Raw genomic sequence first — 15,515 nt, forward strand, 5'->3', positions numbered from 1 at the left:
GCCCCCACCTCCTCCCCTCTGCATTGAGGTCGAGGTCTCTGTGACGCAACTCTCCCTCCCTCATCTGGGGTGCCTCCCCCTCCCCACCTCCCTATTCCCACGCGCCTCCCGACGGCTTCCTGTGTGTCGGGCGCCATCTTCGTATCTGCGGAAGTGTGCGAACGAAAGGGGGAGAGAGGGGGGAGATACGGGTGGTCGATTATTTTTTCTTTTTTGTGTGAAAATGGGGGGAGGAGTCCGTGCTTGATTGTGTCCATCTTTCTCACTCTCGCTCGCTCTCTCACACACACACACACTCTCCCACCCCCTCCCTCCCGCAATGGCTTCGACGGCGTCGCCTACCCTTTTTCTTTGCGTGCTTTAATGGCTCTGACCGCCGCACCGCTGCGGACCACGTCGTGGCGCGTGCCGATGTGATGTGTCTTGCCTTTGCGCTTCGGTTTCACACTTACGTCATCGTCAACACGGCCGCGATCATGCTTGCGAGTGTGAGCCACTCGGTCTTCAATGCAACGGTATAGCTGCACCAAAAGATGAGCGGGGGAAGAGGGGAAGAGGGGAAGGAGGGGCACGTGATGGTAACACTCGCCTCTCTACTCCGCCATCTTTCCCACCTCAAACACGCACACGCTGCCGCAGGTAGGGCGTAAGCTCAACGCCACTCCCACGAAAGATGCAGATATTTCTTTGATAATGATGGCACTGACTCGATTGTTGATGTGGTTGTGCGACTAATTTCCCTTGTTGGGGGAGGGGGAGGTGATGAAACGGCTGCTCATGCTTATATCCACTTTCCTCTCTTCCCTCCATCTCTGTATGTGTATGTGTGCCGTGGTGTGGTGAGGGCGTGCACCTTGGACAGCGAATCCTGACGGAGAACTCTCGCGCTCTCACTTCTTCTGCCTACCTCCTCCTCCCCGCCATAAGCCGGCAGGTGGGGGCGCCGCTCCCGTTGAGCTGTAATGGGCTGATTGCGGAGCAGAAGCTGTGCATGGCCATTCTCATGCATGGCCATGTCCCCGCGTGGCCTCGCGTTTGCGGGGCCTCAGACGGATTACACCGGCTACCGGCGACATCTCATGAGCACCGGAGACCGGGGGACGGGCGGGCGTCCTGCCCACGTGGGGATCCTGACTGCGGATGGCTCAATCACTATGCTGCTAAGGGGAGGGGGTGCAGGTGTCGGAGGAGTGCATCCATCGCCTCGAGGCGGCTGTCAGCCGCTTCACGGACAGTCGCCCGCACCCGCTGCAGGGGGGACACAGTGTGTGCCGGCTCATTCTGGTAGCGGTATCGAAGGTCGAGCGGGCGGATGCACCGCAGGCCGCGGCGCAAGCAACCACGGCGCCTTCGGCGTGGCCGCCCCCCCCCCCCCAGCCCCAATCCATCCACGCCGTGCTCCCCGGTGCCATGGGTATGCCAGCGCCGCCCAGCGATCTCTGGCCCAGAGATCCCACTTTTGCCCGGACAGGGAGGGGCTGCCGCTCCAGGCTCCATCTGCTCCACTGCGACGTAGCATGGGCCTCTGTTGGGCAGTCACCGTGTCCAAATCGTCAGAACCAACCCGTGTTTCCCAGGCTGGTGCATGCTGCAGACCGTCGATGTCGTCCTCTCGGCAATCTACGGCGTCGCACTCAACGGGCGCGGCATGAAGTCAACTGAGAGCCGCGGCACTGCACTGGCCTCCAAGAGGGCCGTCAACTGCCTCCTCACTCTAGCGCGGCTCTCGCGCGTGCTCACCCTCTGCAGCGCAAGCTCCCGGTACGAGCGGACGATGGGCCCCGTGGTCCTGATGCTCAACCGCGAGCAGGAGCATGAGACGGGAGCACGGTAGGAAGAGAGCACGCACTCGCAGAGCAGCAGGGTATTGTGGTGCCCCTATCACGTGTACACCTCCCACCCCTAGCGAGGTCTGTGGGTGAGGGGTGCGGCGGAAACGGACAGAAGAACAAAGCAGCGAAATGAAGCAAGCGAAACCTTGCACGTCTCCTCTCACGGCGGGCACCACAGTGTACGCCGCCGCACCGGAATGTCAGCGTCGCGCAGCTTCGCAGCCACCGGCCACTGCCCGAGCTGTTGGCAGACACGCACGATATTGCGCTGGGTCCGCACACGGCACTGGTGCCCATCCACGCGTGGCCGTGTCGTGTCGTGCGTAGCACGCGTGTGCTGGGAACATCACTGGTGCTCTGCGGTGGCTGGAGCAGCCGCCCCACACTCTGAAGCTGCTGGAAACGGCCCCCGAAAGAGACGGGTGCGCTGGTGGCACTCACCGTGGCCCCTATCCGTGTTCGCCGCGCTGCCCAGTGGCGCCCGGGGTGATCTGTACAGATGGTGTGAGTGGGCCGCAGCGGATGCACCACGACGCACCACACCGACATTGACGACGGACGCGGTGTACGGCCCCTTCGCCGACGCGAAACTGAACGGGTGGCAAGCCGCGTGCGTGAAGCGTTGCAAGCACAGCTTGCCCCCATGACAGCCACACATTGGGCCCACGGCTCAGCCGACAGTGCACGTGCCGCAGCACACCGGCCGCTACCTTAGCGCATGTGCGTTGACTTTTCTTTCCCTTCGTTCTTGTCTGCTGGAGCTGCGGCTAACTTTCATTTGGATGGCGCCTCCATCCTCGCTGCTTTCCGCAATGGCGATCTCCACACAGTCACGCAGTCAACGTGCCGTGACAGCCCTCCGTGACGCAGCTACCGTGCGTGGCCAACGGCCCATTACATAATATACGACGGAAACCCCGCCGACAGGCCGAGCCATGATGCCGCACGCAACCCGCGATGTGGTAAAACTGGCGACATGGCTAAGTGAGGCAGAACCTCGACAGTCAGGTGACTCCGCGCTACCGTGATAACAGAAACACAACGCGGACGTGTATCGCTGCGTGGGCGCACAGCGTTGTGTTGGAGGGCCGGTGCTTGCATGCAGTCTTGCAGGGTAGCGTGTCAGCGCGCATCCCACGCTGACCTGTCTATGACTTGAAGCGGCTGCGTCGTGGAGCGCGTCCATTTTCATCATTTCCGGGCCCGCTCGTTGACGTTTCACGCAGGCCAATGGCCGTTACTCGCCTGTTATCGTGCAGGCGCATGTGAGCGAGTGTGCGCGTGGTTGCACGCGGAATGCACTCACGTCATCCCTCCATCGTCGTTGCGCCCACCCCCTTAACCTCGCCCCCCCCCCCAACCCCACCTACACACACACAAGCATGTGCCACGCGCCCGCGCCGAAGCGGGCAGAGAGAGAGAGAAAAGAACCCCGAAAATCAAGCAAGCCACGTATGGCATCGCTGCTGCGCGTCTACGTCCCCTCTTTCTTCGCGCCGCTTCCCCTCTGCCCCTACCCTCCCCCTCCCCCACCACCACCACCGACATTACACTCAGACAGAGGTCGTGGTGGCGGCGGCGAGAGGGAGCGCGTACGTCGGGTGGCGTCGAAGTCGAAGAGCTCGAAGAACAGCACATGCACCACCAGCTTGTAAAAGAAGGGCCATAGCGAGCGAACGCCGTGCATCTGCGCGTCAGAGGTGGGCGGAACGCCGAGTCACTGGCGGACAGTCGAACGTTTTCTCAGCGAGTTTGCAGAGCCTGCCACACACACATACATACATCACAGCATGTACTGGAGCATTCGGCGACTGCACAGCGTTGCCGTTGGCGGTGCAGCGCGTTGTCTGGGGAAGAGCCCCGCGGACGACTCTGCAGCAGTTGTGGCACCGCCCAATCCCACCCCTGAAGCCGCGCCCTCGTCGTCTGTCGATTCGGCCAGCATCATCCCAGGCGACTTTGCTTCTCTTACGGTGCACGCGTACTTCAGACAACCCCTTGTCGGCGTCGGTGTTCACCACTTCGCCGTCGGCCGAATCAAGGAGCAACTGTCGAACGACGAGTACGTCGTCGACATGGAGGAAGTTCACCTGTCCCCGATTGCCGATGTGAGCACACGAGTGTACGTGCGGGTCGGTCGCACGGCGACGAACGAAGACCGCGTCGCGGGCGGCATTGTTGGACGCGTGAACAGCAACGGCACCCTTGGCGTTCTAATGGACACTAATAACTTTGAGGCGCAGGTGTCGCAGGACGACGTGATTCTGGTGGAGGGGCGCTCCCGCTTCACGCAGGAAAAAGGCTATACGGACATGGTGGAGTGGATTCGAAGCGCCGGTGTGCGCCGCCGCGCGGATCGCGAGCGGCTGTGCTTCTTGCTCTACCAGCGGGGCTGGCGTGTCGATAAACTGCACCTACTGGAGCCGAGCGACGTTCACTGCATGCGGTACTTGAGGAAGTCGGTGCGAATGATGGTGCTGGAGAAGGCGGAGTGGCAGCGCGACCACCACGCGGAGATGCGCGCGCTGCTGCGCGAGCGTGTGAAAGAGCGCGCGTGGCGGTACTTTATTCAGAAGTACAGCGGCTTCGCCAGCGCGAACTGGGCCGGTCTCGGCGTCATGTCCGTCTTTCTCTGGAACTTTAAAAGTTACAGGCGTCAGCAACGCTCTTTCCAGGTGAAGCACGCGGTCAACACCCTCACACATACAGACCACAAGCACTCGAGAAGCCCGGCGGTGCCGCAGCAGTTCGTCGAGCGGGCGGGGGAAGAGAGATGGACACGCCAAATACTCCGCCAGCTTGACAACACCCACCCTCGTATCGCCGTGGTAACTGGGTTCCGCGGGTGCGGCAAGAGCTCGCTGCTGCGCTCGGCGGTGCGCAAGGAGCACAAACCCGCTCTCTTTGTCGAAGTGCGTGGGGTTGAGGACACGCTCACCTGCATCGTGAAGGCGATGAAAGTGCCAAACCTGGAGTCGTGCGGGGACTATCTGGAGTTCATCACAGATACCTTTACCAAGGCGGCGAAGATCAACGGTGAGCCACCCATCTTGGTTGTCACGCTGCGAGAGGGGAGCGAGTTGTCTCGGGTGTACAACGAGTCCGTCATACTCGCTTGTGATCGCCGGCTATGTCACCTCGTTTACGAAGTTGCCTTGGAGTCGCTGTCGATTTCGAATGTGCTTCTGCCACGACTCGATTTCTACTCAGTGCCGAACTTCAACGTTCGGCAGGCGCTCCAGTACACCGAACACACGGTGGACGCGGTGGCGATGCAGAATTTCATTGAAACGATAGGGACGAACAGCAACGACATTGACGAACTGCTGGCAGCCATTCTGCACCGCAGGGTCTCGATAGCGGAGTACACCGAGCAGAAGCTGCGGAGGGCAATGCGGCAGGTCGAGACCGCTTGGGCCGGCTCCGAGGAGCTGAGGGCTGCACTGAAGAAGCTGGCTGAGGCGGAGTACTTCGTCGGACAGGAGAGTGGCGCCAACGCGCTGCGCGATCCGGCGCTGAAGGAGATGGTGTTGTACGACCCGGTGAGCGATCGATGGGTGTTTACCCACAAGGTCTACCACACCGCAGCGCGCTGTTGTCTGTAGTCCTCCACAGAGCCCAGGCACGATGATGTTGATGTGTCAAACGTGATAGGCTGCCCATCCATTTGTGCGCGCAATGAAAAAACGCCGAAAACGGATGGAGTACATGGCGATCAGTGCAGGAGGTTGGAAGACGACGCGGCACGCTGACCGGGCGGGCGGGTCCTCATCCTGCCCCCCTCCCGATTGTGCTGCATCACACACACTTTTCTTTTTGGCGTGCTCCTCCCCTGCCTGCCTGCCTGTCCGTGTGTACCGTAGTCGCGTCGCTATGTGCAAAGAACTTATCCTCGATGCTGTGCAGAGTGGGGGGAGGATGTTTGGACAATAGTGAGGCAGTAGGGACTGCTGCGCTGGCAGGCCGTGATGAGGCGTCCTTCTTGCCTCCTCCAGCCGCCCGTCATCACGTGTGTGCGTGTGCACGGCGTGCCCTCACACCTACTGTAACTCCCCCACCCCCTCAACCCTTCTCGGCCACCCATCCACCTCCGCTTGCGTCTTGCCAGGGGGTGGGTAGGCGCAACGCATTACTTTGACGTCAAGGGCAGGGGCTTGGAAGGATGCGGGCGTCGGGGCAGAAGGGTACGTCCTCGGCGCAGGCTGCCTTTGGTTTCGCCGTCGTCATTCAGCTCCCCTCTCCCTCCCTCTCTCTCCTTCTCGCCGCCATTTTCTTCGATCTCTTTTCTCAACCGCCCCCCCCCCTCCCCCTCTCTCTATGCGCACACACGCGCGCTGCATTCTCGGTACTCCCTCCCTCCCCCCTCCACATCCGCCCTGCCCTGTGACCCCTTCACGCCGCGCGTGGAATGTGCATGGCGCGCCCCTCAGTGTACGTCTCGCATTTTTTGTTTCGGCGCGTCTGTTCCGGAAAAGCAGCGCCGTGCTATAGACGAAAAACACTGTGAAAAGAAGTGTCTGTATACATGTGTGTATATGCATATATATATATATATATACGGCGCCTACACGGGAAACGGCAGCGAGGTCGCACCCATCCATCGCTGTCGTCACTACTGCTTTATTCTACTCGTGCATGCGTGTCTGCGAAGGTGCCTGGGCGCTTCGTTCACGTCGTGGGATGTCTGCGGCAGAGCTGTGGATGCGAAGGAGTGCTGCAGCTCGCACCGCCCTCTCCCCACCCACCCCCACCCACTCACTCACTCGCAGAGGCGCGCGCGCTGTGGTACCGTCCTCTTCCTGTATCCTCTCCCTCCGCCTCAGACTCTCCGTCGCTGCAGCTTCGTATCCGGAAAGCCGAGAAGGACGAGTGCAGCCGCTCCGGGCGTTTGCGCTTTAATCGGCATCATTTCGGTCGAATACCGTGCCGCCATGTTGAGCCGGCCAACGCGTCGCTGCCTGCTCACGGCAGTGTCCTCCGTGCCGAGCACTACTGCCGCCACCTCTTCGGGCGGCGTGTCGCGTGAGTCGGATGCGTCGGCGGTGAGGCGGTCGACTTTTGTCCAACCGGGGCTGGAGGGGCTGCGCATCGCTGCGTACGCGCCTACTGAGCCAGGCGTGCCGTCGTCGCGGCGCCGGCTTCCCGTGGCCATTGGTCACGTCGTCTCGCAGCTGTCGTCCCTTGTGTTCGCAGTAGACTTCGATGAAAGTCCACCACCGCCCTCCGTGTCGCTAGGATCGCGCGTCTATGTGGCCTACGAGCGGGAGGATGAGGACCCGACCTCGCAGCAGGGCGATGGAGGCGTGGGCGGTGCGCCGAGTCGCGTCTTCCTGGTGGGCGGCCTCGTCGTGCGAGTGAACCCTAATGGCACCTTGGGTGTCCTGCTGGACCACAACAAGGTGGATCTGGCGGTCCCACCGGAAAAGATAGCTGTGTCGGAGGGCGTGTGCAAATTCCTCAATCACTACAAGTACCTGCGGGTTGTGGAGTGGGTGCGCTCTGCCGGGCTCTCGGAGACGGACGACGTGGAGAGCACCGCGTGCATCCTGTACCACCGCGGCTGGCGGGCGGAGCGTCTGTACTTGATCGAGGCTTCTGACATCCGCAGCATGACGCACCTGTCCCAGTGCGCCCGCATGTCGCTCATGGAGAAAGCAGAGTGGCAGCGTGATCACCACCGTCAGATGCGCAACATTCACAGGGAGCGTGTGAAGGAGCGGGACCGACGGTACATGTCTGCCAAGTACGCCGGCATCCTCTCCGCCAGCGTCGCCTTCTGCGGCGCCTTCTCGCTCTTCGGGTGGAACTACAGGAACTACCTGACGCACCAGCGCTCCTACCAGATGCGCTTTGCGGTGAAAACGCTCTGCAAGAAGGTGCCTCCAGGAAGTGCAACCACCATCGGCGCGCCGCCAGCAGCGACGGGTGCGGAGACATCGACGTCGTCCTCCTCGGCACACCGCCTGTCGAAACACGTTCGCCGGGTGGTGCAGGAGCGATGGATTCGACAGGTATTTCACCGACTCGATACAGCGCACCCTCGTATCGTGGTTATCACCGGGTACTTTGGATGTGGAAAGAGTTCGCTGTGCAGCACTGCCATTCACGAGGAAGGCATGGCCGGCGTCTTCGTGGATGTGCGCAACAAGGAGGACACACTGCGCAGCATCATCAAGGCTCTTGGTGTGCCGCACGTTGAGGCCTGCGGCGACCCCCTCGACTTCATCTCGGAAGCCTGCTACAAGGCCAAGTCCATCACAAATGGAAAGACACCCGTGATTGTCCTGAAGCTGCGTGAGGGGGATAGCCTGACGCATGTATACAACGAGGCGCTGACGTTGGCGTGCGATCGCCGCGCGTGCCACATCGTGGTTGAGGTGCCGCTTGAGTCGCTGACCACGACTAACACGTTGCTGCCGCGGTTGGATTTCTACACAGTCCCCAACTTCAGCCGCTCGCAGGCGTACGAGTACATTCAACATCGCCTCGACGCTCTCGGCATGGAGGTGTTTCTGAGCACCGTGGGCACGAACAGCAACGACTTGGATGAGCTGCTTGCTGCCGCACATCAGCACCATGTATCGCCGACGGAGTACACGAACGAAAAGCTTTTCAAGGCGATGCGCCGGCTGCAGACAGCGTGGGGCGACGATGCGCAGCTCAAGGCGGCTGTGAAGCGTCTGGCGCAGTTGCCATACGATGAAGGTCGACACGAGGGTCTTGACGACAGCAGTTTCAGTCACCCATCACTGCGCGATGTGATCTTTTACAATTCTGTGCAGGATGTTTGGCTCTTCAAGAGCCAAGTGCTGCACACCGCCGCCTCCTGCTTGCTATGAGGCGGCGCAACACAGCGCGGATGAGAAAGCGGCGGCAAGCATCTGTGCACGTGCTGTGCGGGCCGTCGCTGACGTACTGCTTCGGGGCAGGAGGGAGGGAAGAAAACAAAGTCGTGCGATGCACGGCTCATGTGGGCCCTCTCGGTGCATCAGGCGTTACTCAGTCCGATCGTTTGGGCAGGTGGCAGCGAGTTAGTAGCTGGGTGGTGGTGCTGCTGCCGTCGCGCTCGTCACTTTGGGGGGTGGTCGAGGACGCGCACAGCATCAACAGGCGAGGAAAAGAAAGAGAGACCGGTATACGGATCAACGGCGGCGTGTGACCTCGCACGGATCGTCTTCGTGACGTGTGAAATGGGCCTCTTACCTATTTGTGTATGTGTATGCCTTCTCGCTTTCACCACCACCACCCTTGCCCTCTCCCTTGCTCTTCCCTCCGCACCCCCGCCTCTCGGGTTGGCTGCCAGCGCGCCTTCACGTTCCGCTTCGCCATAGCGGTGCTCTCTCTCTTTCTCGCTCGCTCTCATCTCTTCGTGTATGGAGGCGGGTGCGGGACCAGTGCGGGCCCCTCCTCCTCAGTAAACGCACACACGTACGTACGTGCGCGCACGCAGAGACAGCAGACAGCACAGCTGTCCATTGGCGTGTGTGTGTGTGTGCGTGTGTGTCTGAAAAAGTGGGGCCGCTGCGTTGCTGCGGAAAGGCGCCACCGCATGAACGAGGAAGAGGAAGGAGGCAGCGAAAAAGATACGGTGCCACCTGTGACGCCGCTCGAGGTGCTGAGACCGTACCCACCACCACCACCCCGACGATGCGCTCTTATGCTACAAGTGCAGATACACACAAACACGCGCACGCAGATACGTATGCCAGCGCAGAGAGGTGCGGGCTTGCGTGCGTGACATGGTCACTTCCTCTTGCTTCTGCACACCTTAATCTTGATATCGAGCGAGTAAGAGCACCACTTTCACGGCAAAGCGCACGAAAGCGGTCTGCTCTATAGCAGTCAAGGTCCAGCCTCCGCCGCGCCGGCGCACCAGCGTACTGCTCTGTATGCGCGCTCAGTGACAGCTTGTGCGCTCCTCGACTCGCATCGCTACCTCTGCAGCTGCAAAGATGGCACCATCACGTCTACCTGCGTGCGCCTTGATGACGTCGATCTCATCAGCTGCGTCGGCGCCACCGCCGCTGCCAAGCCTCCTTACGAGCGGCGTGCTGGTGAGTCGTTTTTTTTGATAACCGCGCGAGCGCCGCTGTTGCTGCCAGCGCCGGCGGCAGCATAGCATCCAAGGTTCCTGGAGCCGCCTACGCGGTTCACCTGCAGCACCTCTTTCTGCTGCTCATCATCGAGATTGGCTCTGACGTCCCCATCGAGCACGGTAAGGATGAGGAGTACGTCAGCGGCTTGGTGGGTGGTGTCTTGGCGCCCATGAACGGCAACGGAACGTGTGGGGTGCTGCTGGACAAAAGCGGCGTCGAGGTGACTGGTCCCATAGAAATGATGGTCCAACCAGAAGGCCGAGAGAAACTCGCAAGCAATGCTGAGCACCGCGAGGTGGTGGAGTCGCTTCACACGGAGTGTGTGGCATACATTCGCAACGCGAGGGCGCATGCGTGTGCTGGATGGATCGGGGCGGCGTAGAGACCACCTCCAGCGGGGGCTGCATCGTCTAAAGAAGCGGATCGCAGAGCGCGACTTGCGCTTCAATCTCATCAAGTGCAACGGTGTAGTGAGCGTCTTGATCGCATTCTTGGGTACTCCCAATGTGTTGGGGCGGCACTTGATGCCTCACTTTAGTCAGCAGCGTGCGCCTCAGCGAGCCGCCGTCACTAACTCGTTCACGCCTTCTCCCACTCGCGACCATCACCCTCTCCTATTGCCTCATCAGTGTCGCGGCACATTACTCCGCATCACAGAAAAAAGAATGCGACTCCTCAGATGCTGCCACCGCATCCCCGCAGCGCCGTCCGCACGAAGGTGCGCGGCGACCTGCTCGGCTTTGTGAAGGGGGCGTGTCGGATTGCCAAGGCTGCGAACGGCGAGACACCGCTCCTCATCCCAAGGCTGCGCGGGGGCAGTAGCGGGCGTGGGACGGTCGTCTGTGCGATCGCGCCCGGGAAGTGGCAATCGAGCCGCTGACCGTGGCGAGCGCTGGGCTGCCGCGCCGCGACGTCTGCGTGCGTCCCGTGCGCGGCCGCGACCAGGCGTTCCCCTACGCGCAGCACACGGTGTGGGCCCCGTCCTCCCCAGCCGCCCCATCGACATCATCGGAACGAGCCGCAGCGATTTGGACGAGCCGTTTGCCGCCGTGCATCCAGGCCGCGGCGGGCAGCGCCGTGGAGGACACTGCGTCGCACGGTCCCGTGAGGGATGGGTGGCTGCTGCGCACGAGGCTTTTCCGCCCCGCTGCGCCGTTCCCCGGTGGTGATGGGGGTGGAGGGGAGTGGACGCTGATGGAGGGGGGGGCACCCTCACATCCTCCGACTCGCACCCCCGCCCAGTCGCGCACATGCGGAGTCGCGGCTGCGGCGCCGGTGGTGCTGCGTGCCAGAGCCGCGACGGAGGAGGAGGTGTGTGTGTGTGTGTGTTTGTGTCGCTGTCTCTCCTCGCGCTGTCGTCGTGGATGTTTCTTCTGTTCTCTGGTGCTGTGAAGGGTGGCGCACGGGTGACGGGGTGGGCGGGCGGTGGCGGCGGTGCCGGATGGAGCGTGCTGGAGCCCTGCCGCACACGCACGCGCGCACCGCAGGCCTCACACAGGCGCGCGCGGGGCAGCGCAAGGGGAAAGAAAGCAACAGGCAACCGCGGGCGACGAGTTGCGCCACGGTGGCCCTTTGCGCTCTCTCCCCCCCCCCCGTGTCCCTCGTGCCGGCTGTGCGCCGCGGCGGCTGCTTCTCTGCCGAAGCTGAACGAGGGAGGGGGCAGAGACGAAAAGGGGGCGTGCGCTGTGGGCGCGAGGGCGGTGTGCGGCGCAGGAGGGGATCAGCGGCGGGGGAGGGAGGCCAGCAGGTAAGGCGCCCGTGAGGGGAGGCAAGGCTTGCCAGGAGGGTGGCAAGCAGTGCTCTCTGTCCACACCGCTTGCCCCCCTTCTCATGCGCCTCTGCCCCGTCTTCGCTGCCGCTGCGGCGCGCCTGTCGCGCACCGGCCCCCTCTCCCTATGTCTGTGTGCATGCCACCAGGTGGCCCACCTGCCCCAGCCGTGCACGGCTCGCGGTCTCCTTTGCCCGTCTCCTCACCACTCCCCCACACACTTCTCGCTCTGCCTCTCCCCCTCTCCTCCCCGCCCCAAAACAAACACGCACGGGCAACCGCACAACACCACGAAGCGCGTGTGCACGCAGCAGCAACAAAGACATCCCCGTGCCAAGACTCGACTCTCCTCCGCACCCCCACTCGCCCCTTCCCATTCCTCCTCTCGTCCACATCCGCTTTACACCCGTTTTCAGGTGTGAAGGTGCGAAGATGGCGTGCAGGTGCAGCATGATTCTCTACGCCCTTCTCCAGTTCCTCGCGTTTCTCTTTGTGCTGGTGGCTACGCCGATCGACATGTTTCGCCCGAAGGGTACGAGCAGGTTTGCCAGTACACAGTGCCTGACTTTGTGGGGTGAAAAGATGGAATGCTTCAACACGGTGTACACGAGGAGCTCCGACGAGCTGTGGGCGAACTGCACTGACCGCCGCATCGTGTTCCGCGCCTCCGAGGCACTTGCGGTCATTTCCATTTTCGTGTACGCGTTGGCTTTCATCCTCGGCTTCATTATGCTGTTCTGCTGCTTTTGCCTCCGCTGGGTCTGCCTGACGCTCAACATCATTGGCAGCGTCACCCTGAGCGTCGTCTGGGTACTCATGGTTGTGGTCTACTATACGGATGACGTCAATGGGTGTCAGAGACTGATGAAATGGTTCCAATTTGGTTTGGGCTTCATTCTTCTCGTGTCGGCCTGGTGCCTTGATGTACTCGGGATCCTCGATCTGCTGATTCTCTGCTAGATTAGACACGTTGACGACAAGGGAATCCCCGCCCAGGAGCCACCGCAGCAGTAGGAGGGAGAGCGCAGGGGGAAGCGGTGCTCATGTCAGCGAGAGAGGGAGCCAGGGCTGCGGCTTCCGGCCTCTGCCTCACACCGCCCTCTCTCTCGCGCTGCCCTGTCGTGCGTGCGCGTGCAGACGTGCGGCGCTCCCACACACACGGACACACAGACCCCAACACGCATCCCGAGGTGCCGCTCTCGCCCCTGTTGTCCGCGCGTCTCTCCTCGCGCGCTTTCCCCCATCGCAAGCGCTCCGGCGGTGTGGCGCGTAGGAGAGAAGATGGTGCGTTGTGCCGATGCCTTGCCTCTCCCGTGCTCACGTCGTGTCATGCGCGGCGCGTGCTCTCCTACGCTGCTTGCCTGCTCTCCATCCGCACAAGGATGTGCGTTGTGTAGATGGCCGCGCACATCCGGCGCCGGCAAGCCCGTCCATGCCCGCTTCCCCCTCCTCCTCTGAGCCCCCGCCCCCCCCCCTTCGCCTTCAGTGCCTTCTCGGAATGGCCCCCCTCACGCTCGCCCGGCGCACCCTTGGCGGAGCGGAGAAGCGAGATGGTGGCGCCGTCGCTGCCGGCTGGCGAATGGGCGAGGGAAAACGAGGGCGAAGGAGAGAAGAGCACGGCCGAAGCGGGAGGGGGAGGGAGGGAGGAGGCGCGGTGCCACAGGAGGCCGTGGTGGCGGGTGCTCAGGAGTCAGAGGGGCCTCTGCGCACACGCGCGAAACCGGAGAAGCGGCCGCGGCCCTTCGTCCTCTCCCGTTTTCCTGTGCTCGTCATACACGGCGTACGTGTGCGCAGGTGCATGCGGGCCTCCCCCTCCCCCTGCTGCCGGTGCCTCGTCCTCTCCTCTCTCCCCTGTGCGCGTTTTTGTTCGTCTTTTCGTTGCTTTCCTCTCTTTCTCTGCGTGCGTGAACACGCAAGAGGCCGATGGAGTGGATGGCGAAGCGAGCAGCGACAGCCGTGCGGCGGCCGCAGCAGGTGCACGCGCGCACACACGCACACACGAGGCAGAGAGGGGAATGAATGAAAGGAACGAGGAAGTGCAGAGCGGAAACAGCGCATGCGAAAAGGAAAAGATGAACAACGAACGAGAGACGTGGCTGCCTTCCCCCCTCTGTGACTCGTGTGCGTGTGTGCGCGCTTCGCCTCCCCATCCCGTCGCCTCTCCGGTACTTTCTTCTCTTTCTCACTACACCGCGGGATCCTCAAGGCTCCGATGAGAAGAGTCTTCACACCGTACAATGGAGTGCAGCGGCCTGAGGCGACTCAGGGGGAAGCATGGCATGCGAGCTGTGTGCATGGTCTCAAGTCCCTGGCCCGAAGCTGGCCGTCTTCCTCCCTGAGCCTATCCGGCATCTACCTGCACCCGGCCCCTATTACCTGCGCGGCGGGCGCCACCACCTCCGCCCACGAGCAGCACCCTGAGCGCGGCCCGCCCGGGTCCGAGGCATGCAGTGCATCCGCGTCCGTCCGCCGCCCATCGCGCAGCACGCATCAGAAGACGGGACGAGGACGCACACGAGGAGCCGGTCAGACGCATGGCCCGATCCAGCGCCAGGCGGTTCGTCCTGGACGACCCGGAGTTAGCTGCAGTGCAACGGAGGTGGGCGGGCCGTATGCGGGCGTCTGCTTGTTGGCCTGCCTGCGATGGCGGGGCACGCTGCAAGCGCGCATTCCGTTGCCCCCAACACGCAGGCAAACGATAAGCAGAGCAAGAAGAGAATACACACACACAAAACGACCAATGCAGAGCGCACCGCATTCGCTTGCTCGCCAGACCGCCGCCGCCGGTCTCTTGTCTTCGTCTGAAAAGACGGCGTGCGTGCGCTTTTCTCCCCTTCCCCGTTGCCTTATTATTTTATGTTTTTCTCTGTGCCGTCTTCCGGCGCGCGCCTCTCGCTCTCGCTCCTCGACTCGTCCACCCCAACAGCGTCACCGCCGCCAGGGCCACCACCCTCCCGCCACCCTCCCTTCCTCCGAGAGGAGGGGCGGAGGGGATGCCGAGCTCTGTGCTGCTGGCAATGGTCGGGCTGCGCTATGCGCGCGCGTGTGCGTTCTCGTGCGCCGGTGCATGCCCGTATATGTATGCGCATGCGTATGCACACACAGACAGACGCGCGTGCCTCCGGGCAGCGCAGCCTCTTTCTGTTTCCACCCCCCCCCTCACGTGCCCTTCTCTCCCCCTGTACGCACGTGTGTGCGGGTCGCCTGCGTCGCTTCTCCTCGCTCGCTGCCTCGTGCACTGCACACGCGCACACACTCAGGCACGCCAATGCCCACATAAAGGTACGCGCTCTCGCACACTCAGCTGAGCGCAATGCTGAGCGGCATCGCCGGCATCCGTCTGTGCGCGGTGCGTGGGACAGGCGGCGCCGCTGCTGCTGCCCGTAGCTCTGGTGCGGCTGCGTCCGCGTCCCCCAACGCCCCCACGCGCCCGGGCGCCTCACCGGCAAGATGTCGGAGACGGCGCACCGGGTGAGGACCTTGCGGGCGGGCGGGAGGGGCCACGCCGGTGTGCTCCGTCGTGGCGACGCCGTGGTGAAGCGCAGTGCGACCTGCACGCTGCCCATGGACGCTGACGAGGTGGAGCTCTCTGTGGGGGCCCGCGCGCACGACCCGCACGACCCGCGCGACGCCGAGGCCATCGCGCTGATCCTGCTTAGCCGCGGCTGGCGGGTGGAGCGGCTGCGACTGCTGGGGGAGGCGGGCCTCTCGCCGTGTGTGTTTGCGTCGAAGCTGGAGCGGGGCAGCACTAGCGAGAGGGCGCAGCGGGTGAGGGAGGGGAGTCTTCGCCGTGCCCTGGCCCAGCACAAGGGCACCACG

General features: G+C 62.8%; 3 protein-coding genes and 1 pseudogene across 3 annotated transcripts, besides 1 other annotated feature; all 4 read left to right on the forward strand.

Moving 5' to 3' along the window:
* Positions 1-3,907: 3,907 nt before the first annotated feature.
* On the forward strand, positions 3,908-5,437 carry LMXM_08_0780 (putative tuzin; the record flags this gene model as incomplete). Its single annotated transcript, XM_003872579.1, has 1 exon — positions 3,908-5,437. One exon carries the CDS (start codon positions 3,908-3,910, stop codon positions 5,435-5,437), a length of 1,530 nt encoding a protein of 509 aa, XP_003872628.1.
* A 1,326-nt stretch (positions 5,438-6,763) lies between these two features.
* On the forward strand, positions 6,764-8,671 carry LMXM_08_0790 (putative tuzin; the record flags this gene model as incomplete). Its single annotated transcript, XM_003872580.1, has 1 exon — positions 6,764-8,671. The coding sequence occupies one exon, from the start codon at positions 6,764-6,766 to the stop codon at positions 8,669-8,671; it is 1,908 nt and encodes a 635-aa protein (XP_003872629.1).
* Positions 8,672-10,097: 1,426 nt separating this feature from the next.
* On the forward strand, positions 10,098-10,310 carry LMXM_08_29_0795 (annotated as a pseudogene).
* Positions 10,098-10,310: a sequence feature.
* A 1,818-nt stretch (positions 10,311-12,128) lies between these two features.
* On the forward strand, positions 12,129-12,656 carry LMXM_08_0800 (putative amastin-like protein; the record flags this gene model as incomplete). Its single annotated transcript, XM_003872581.1, has 1 exon — positions 12,129-12,656. The coding sequence occupies one exon, from the start codon at positions 12,129-12,131 to the stop codon at positions 12,654-12,656; it is 528 nt and encodes a 175-aa protein (XP_003872630.1).
* Between the last annotated feature and the right edge of the window lie 2,859 nt (positions 12,657-15,515).

Source organism: Leishmania mexicana, chromosome 8 (genome assembly GCF_000234665.1).
Source record: "Leishmania mexicana MHOM/GT/2001/U1103 complete genome, chromosome 8".
In the NCBI taxonomy this organism is placed as follows: Eukaryota; Euglenozoa; class Kinetoplastea; order Trypanosomatida; family Trypanosomatidae; genus Leishmania; species Leishmania mexicana.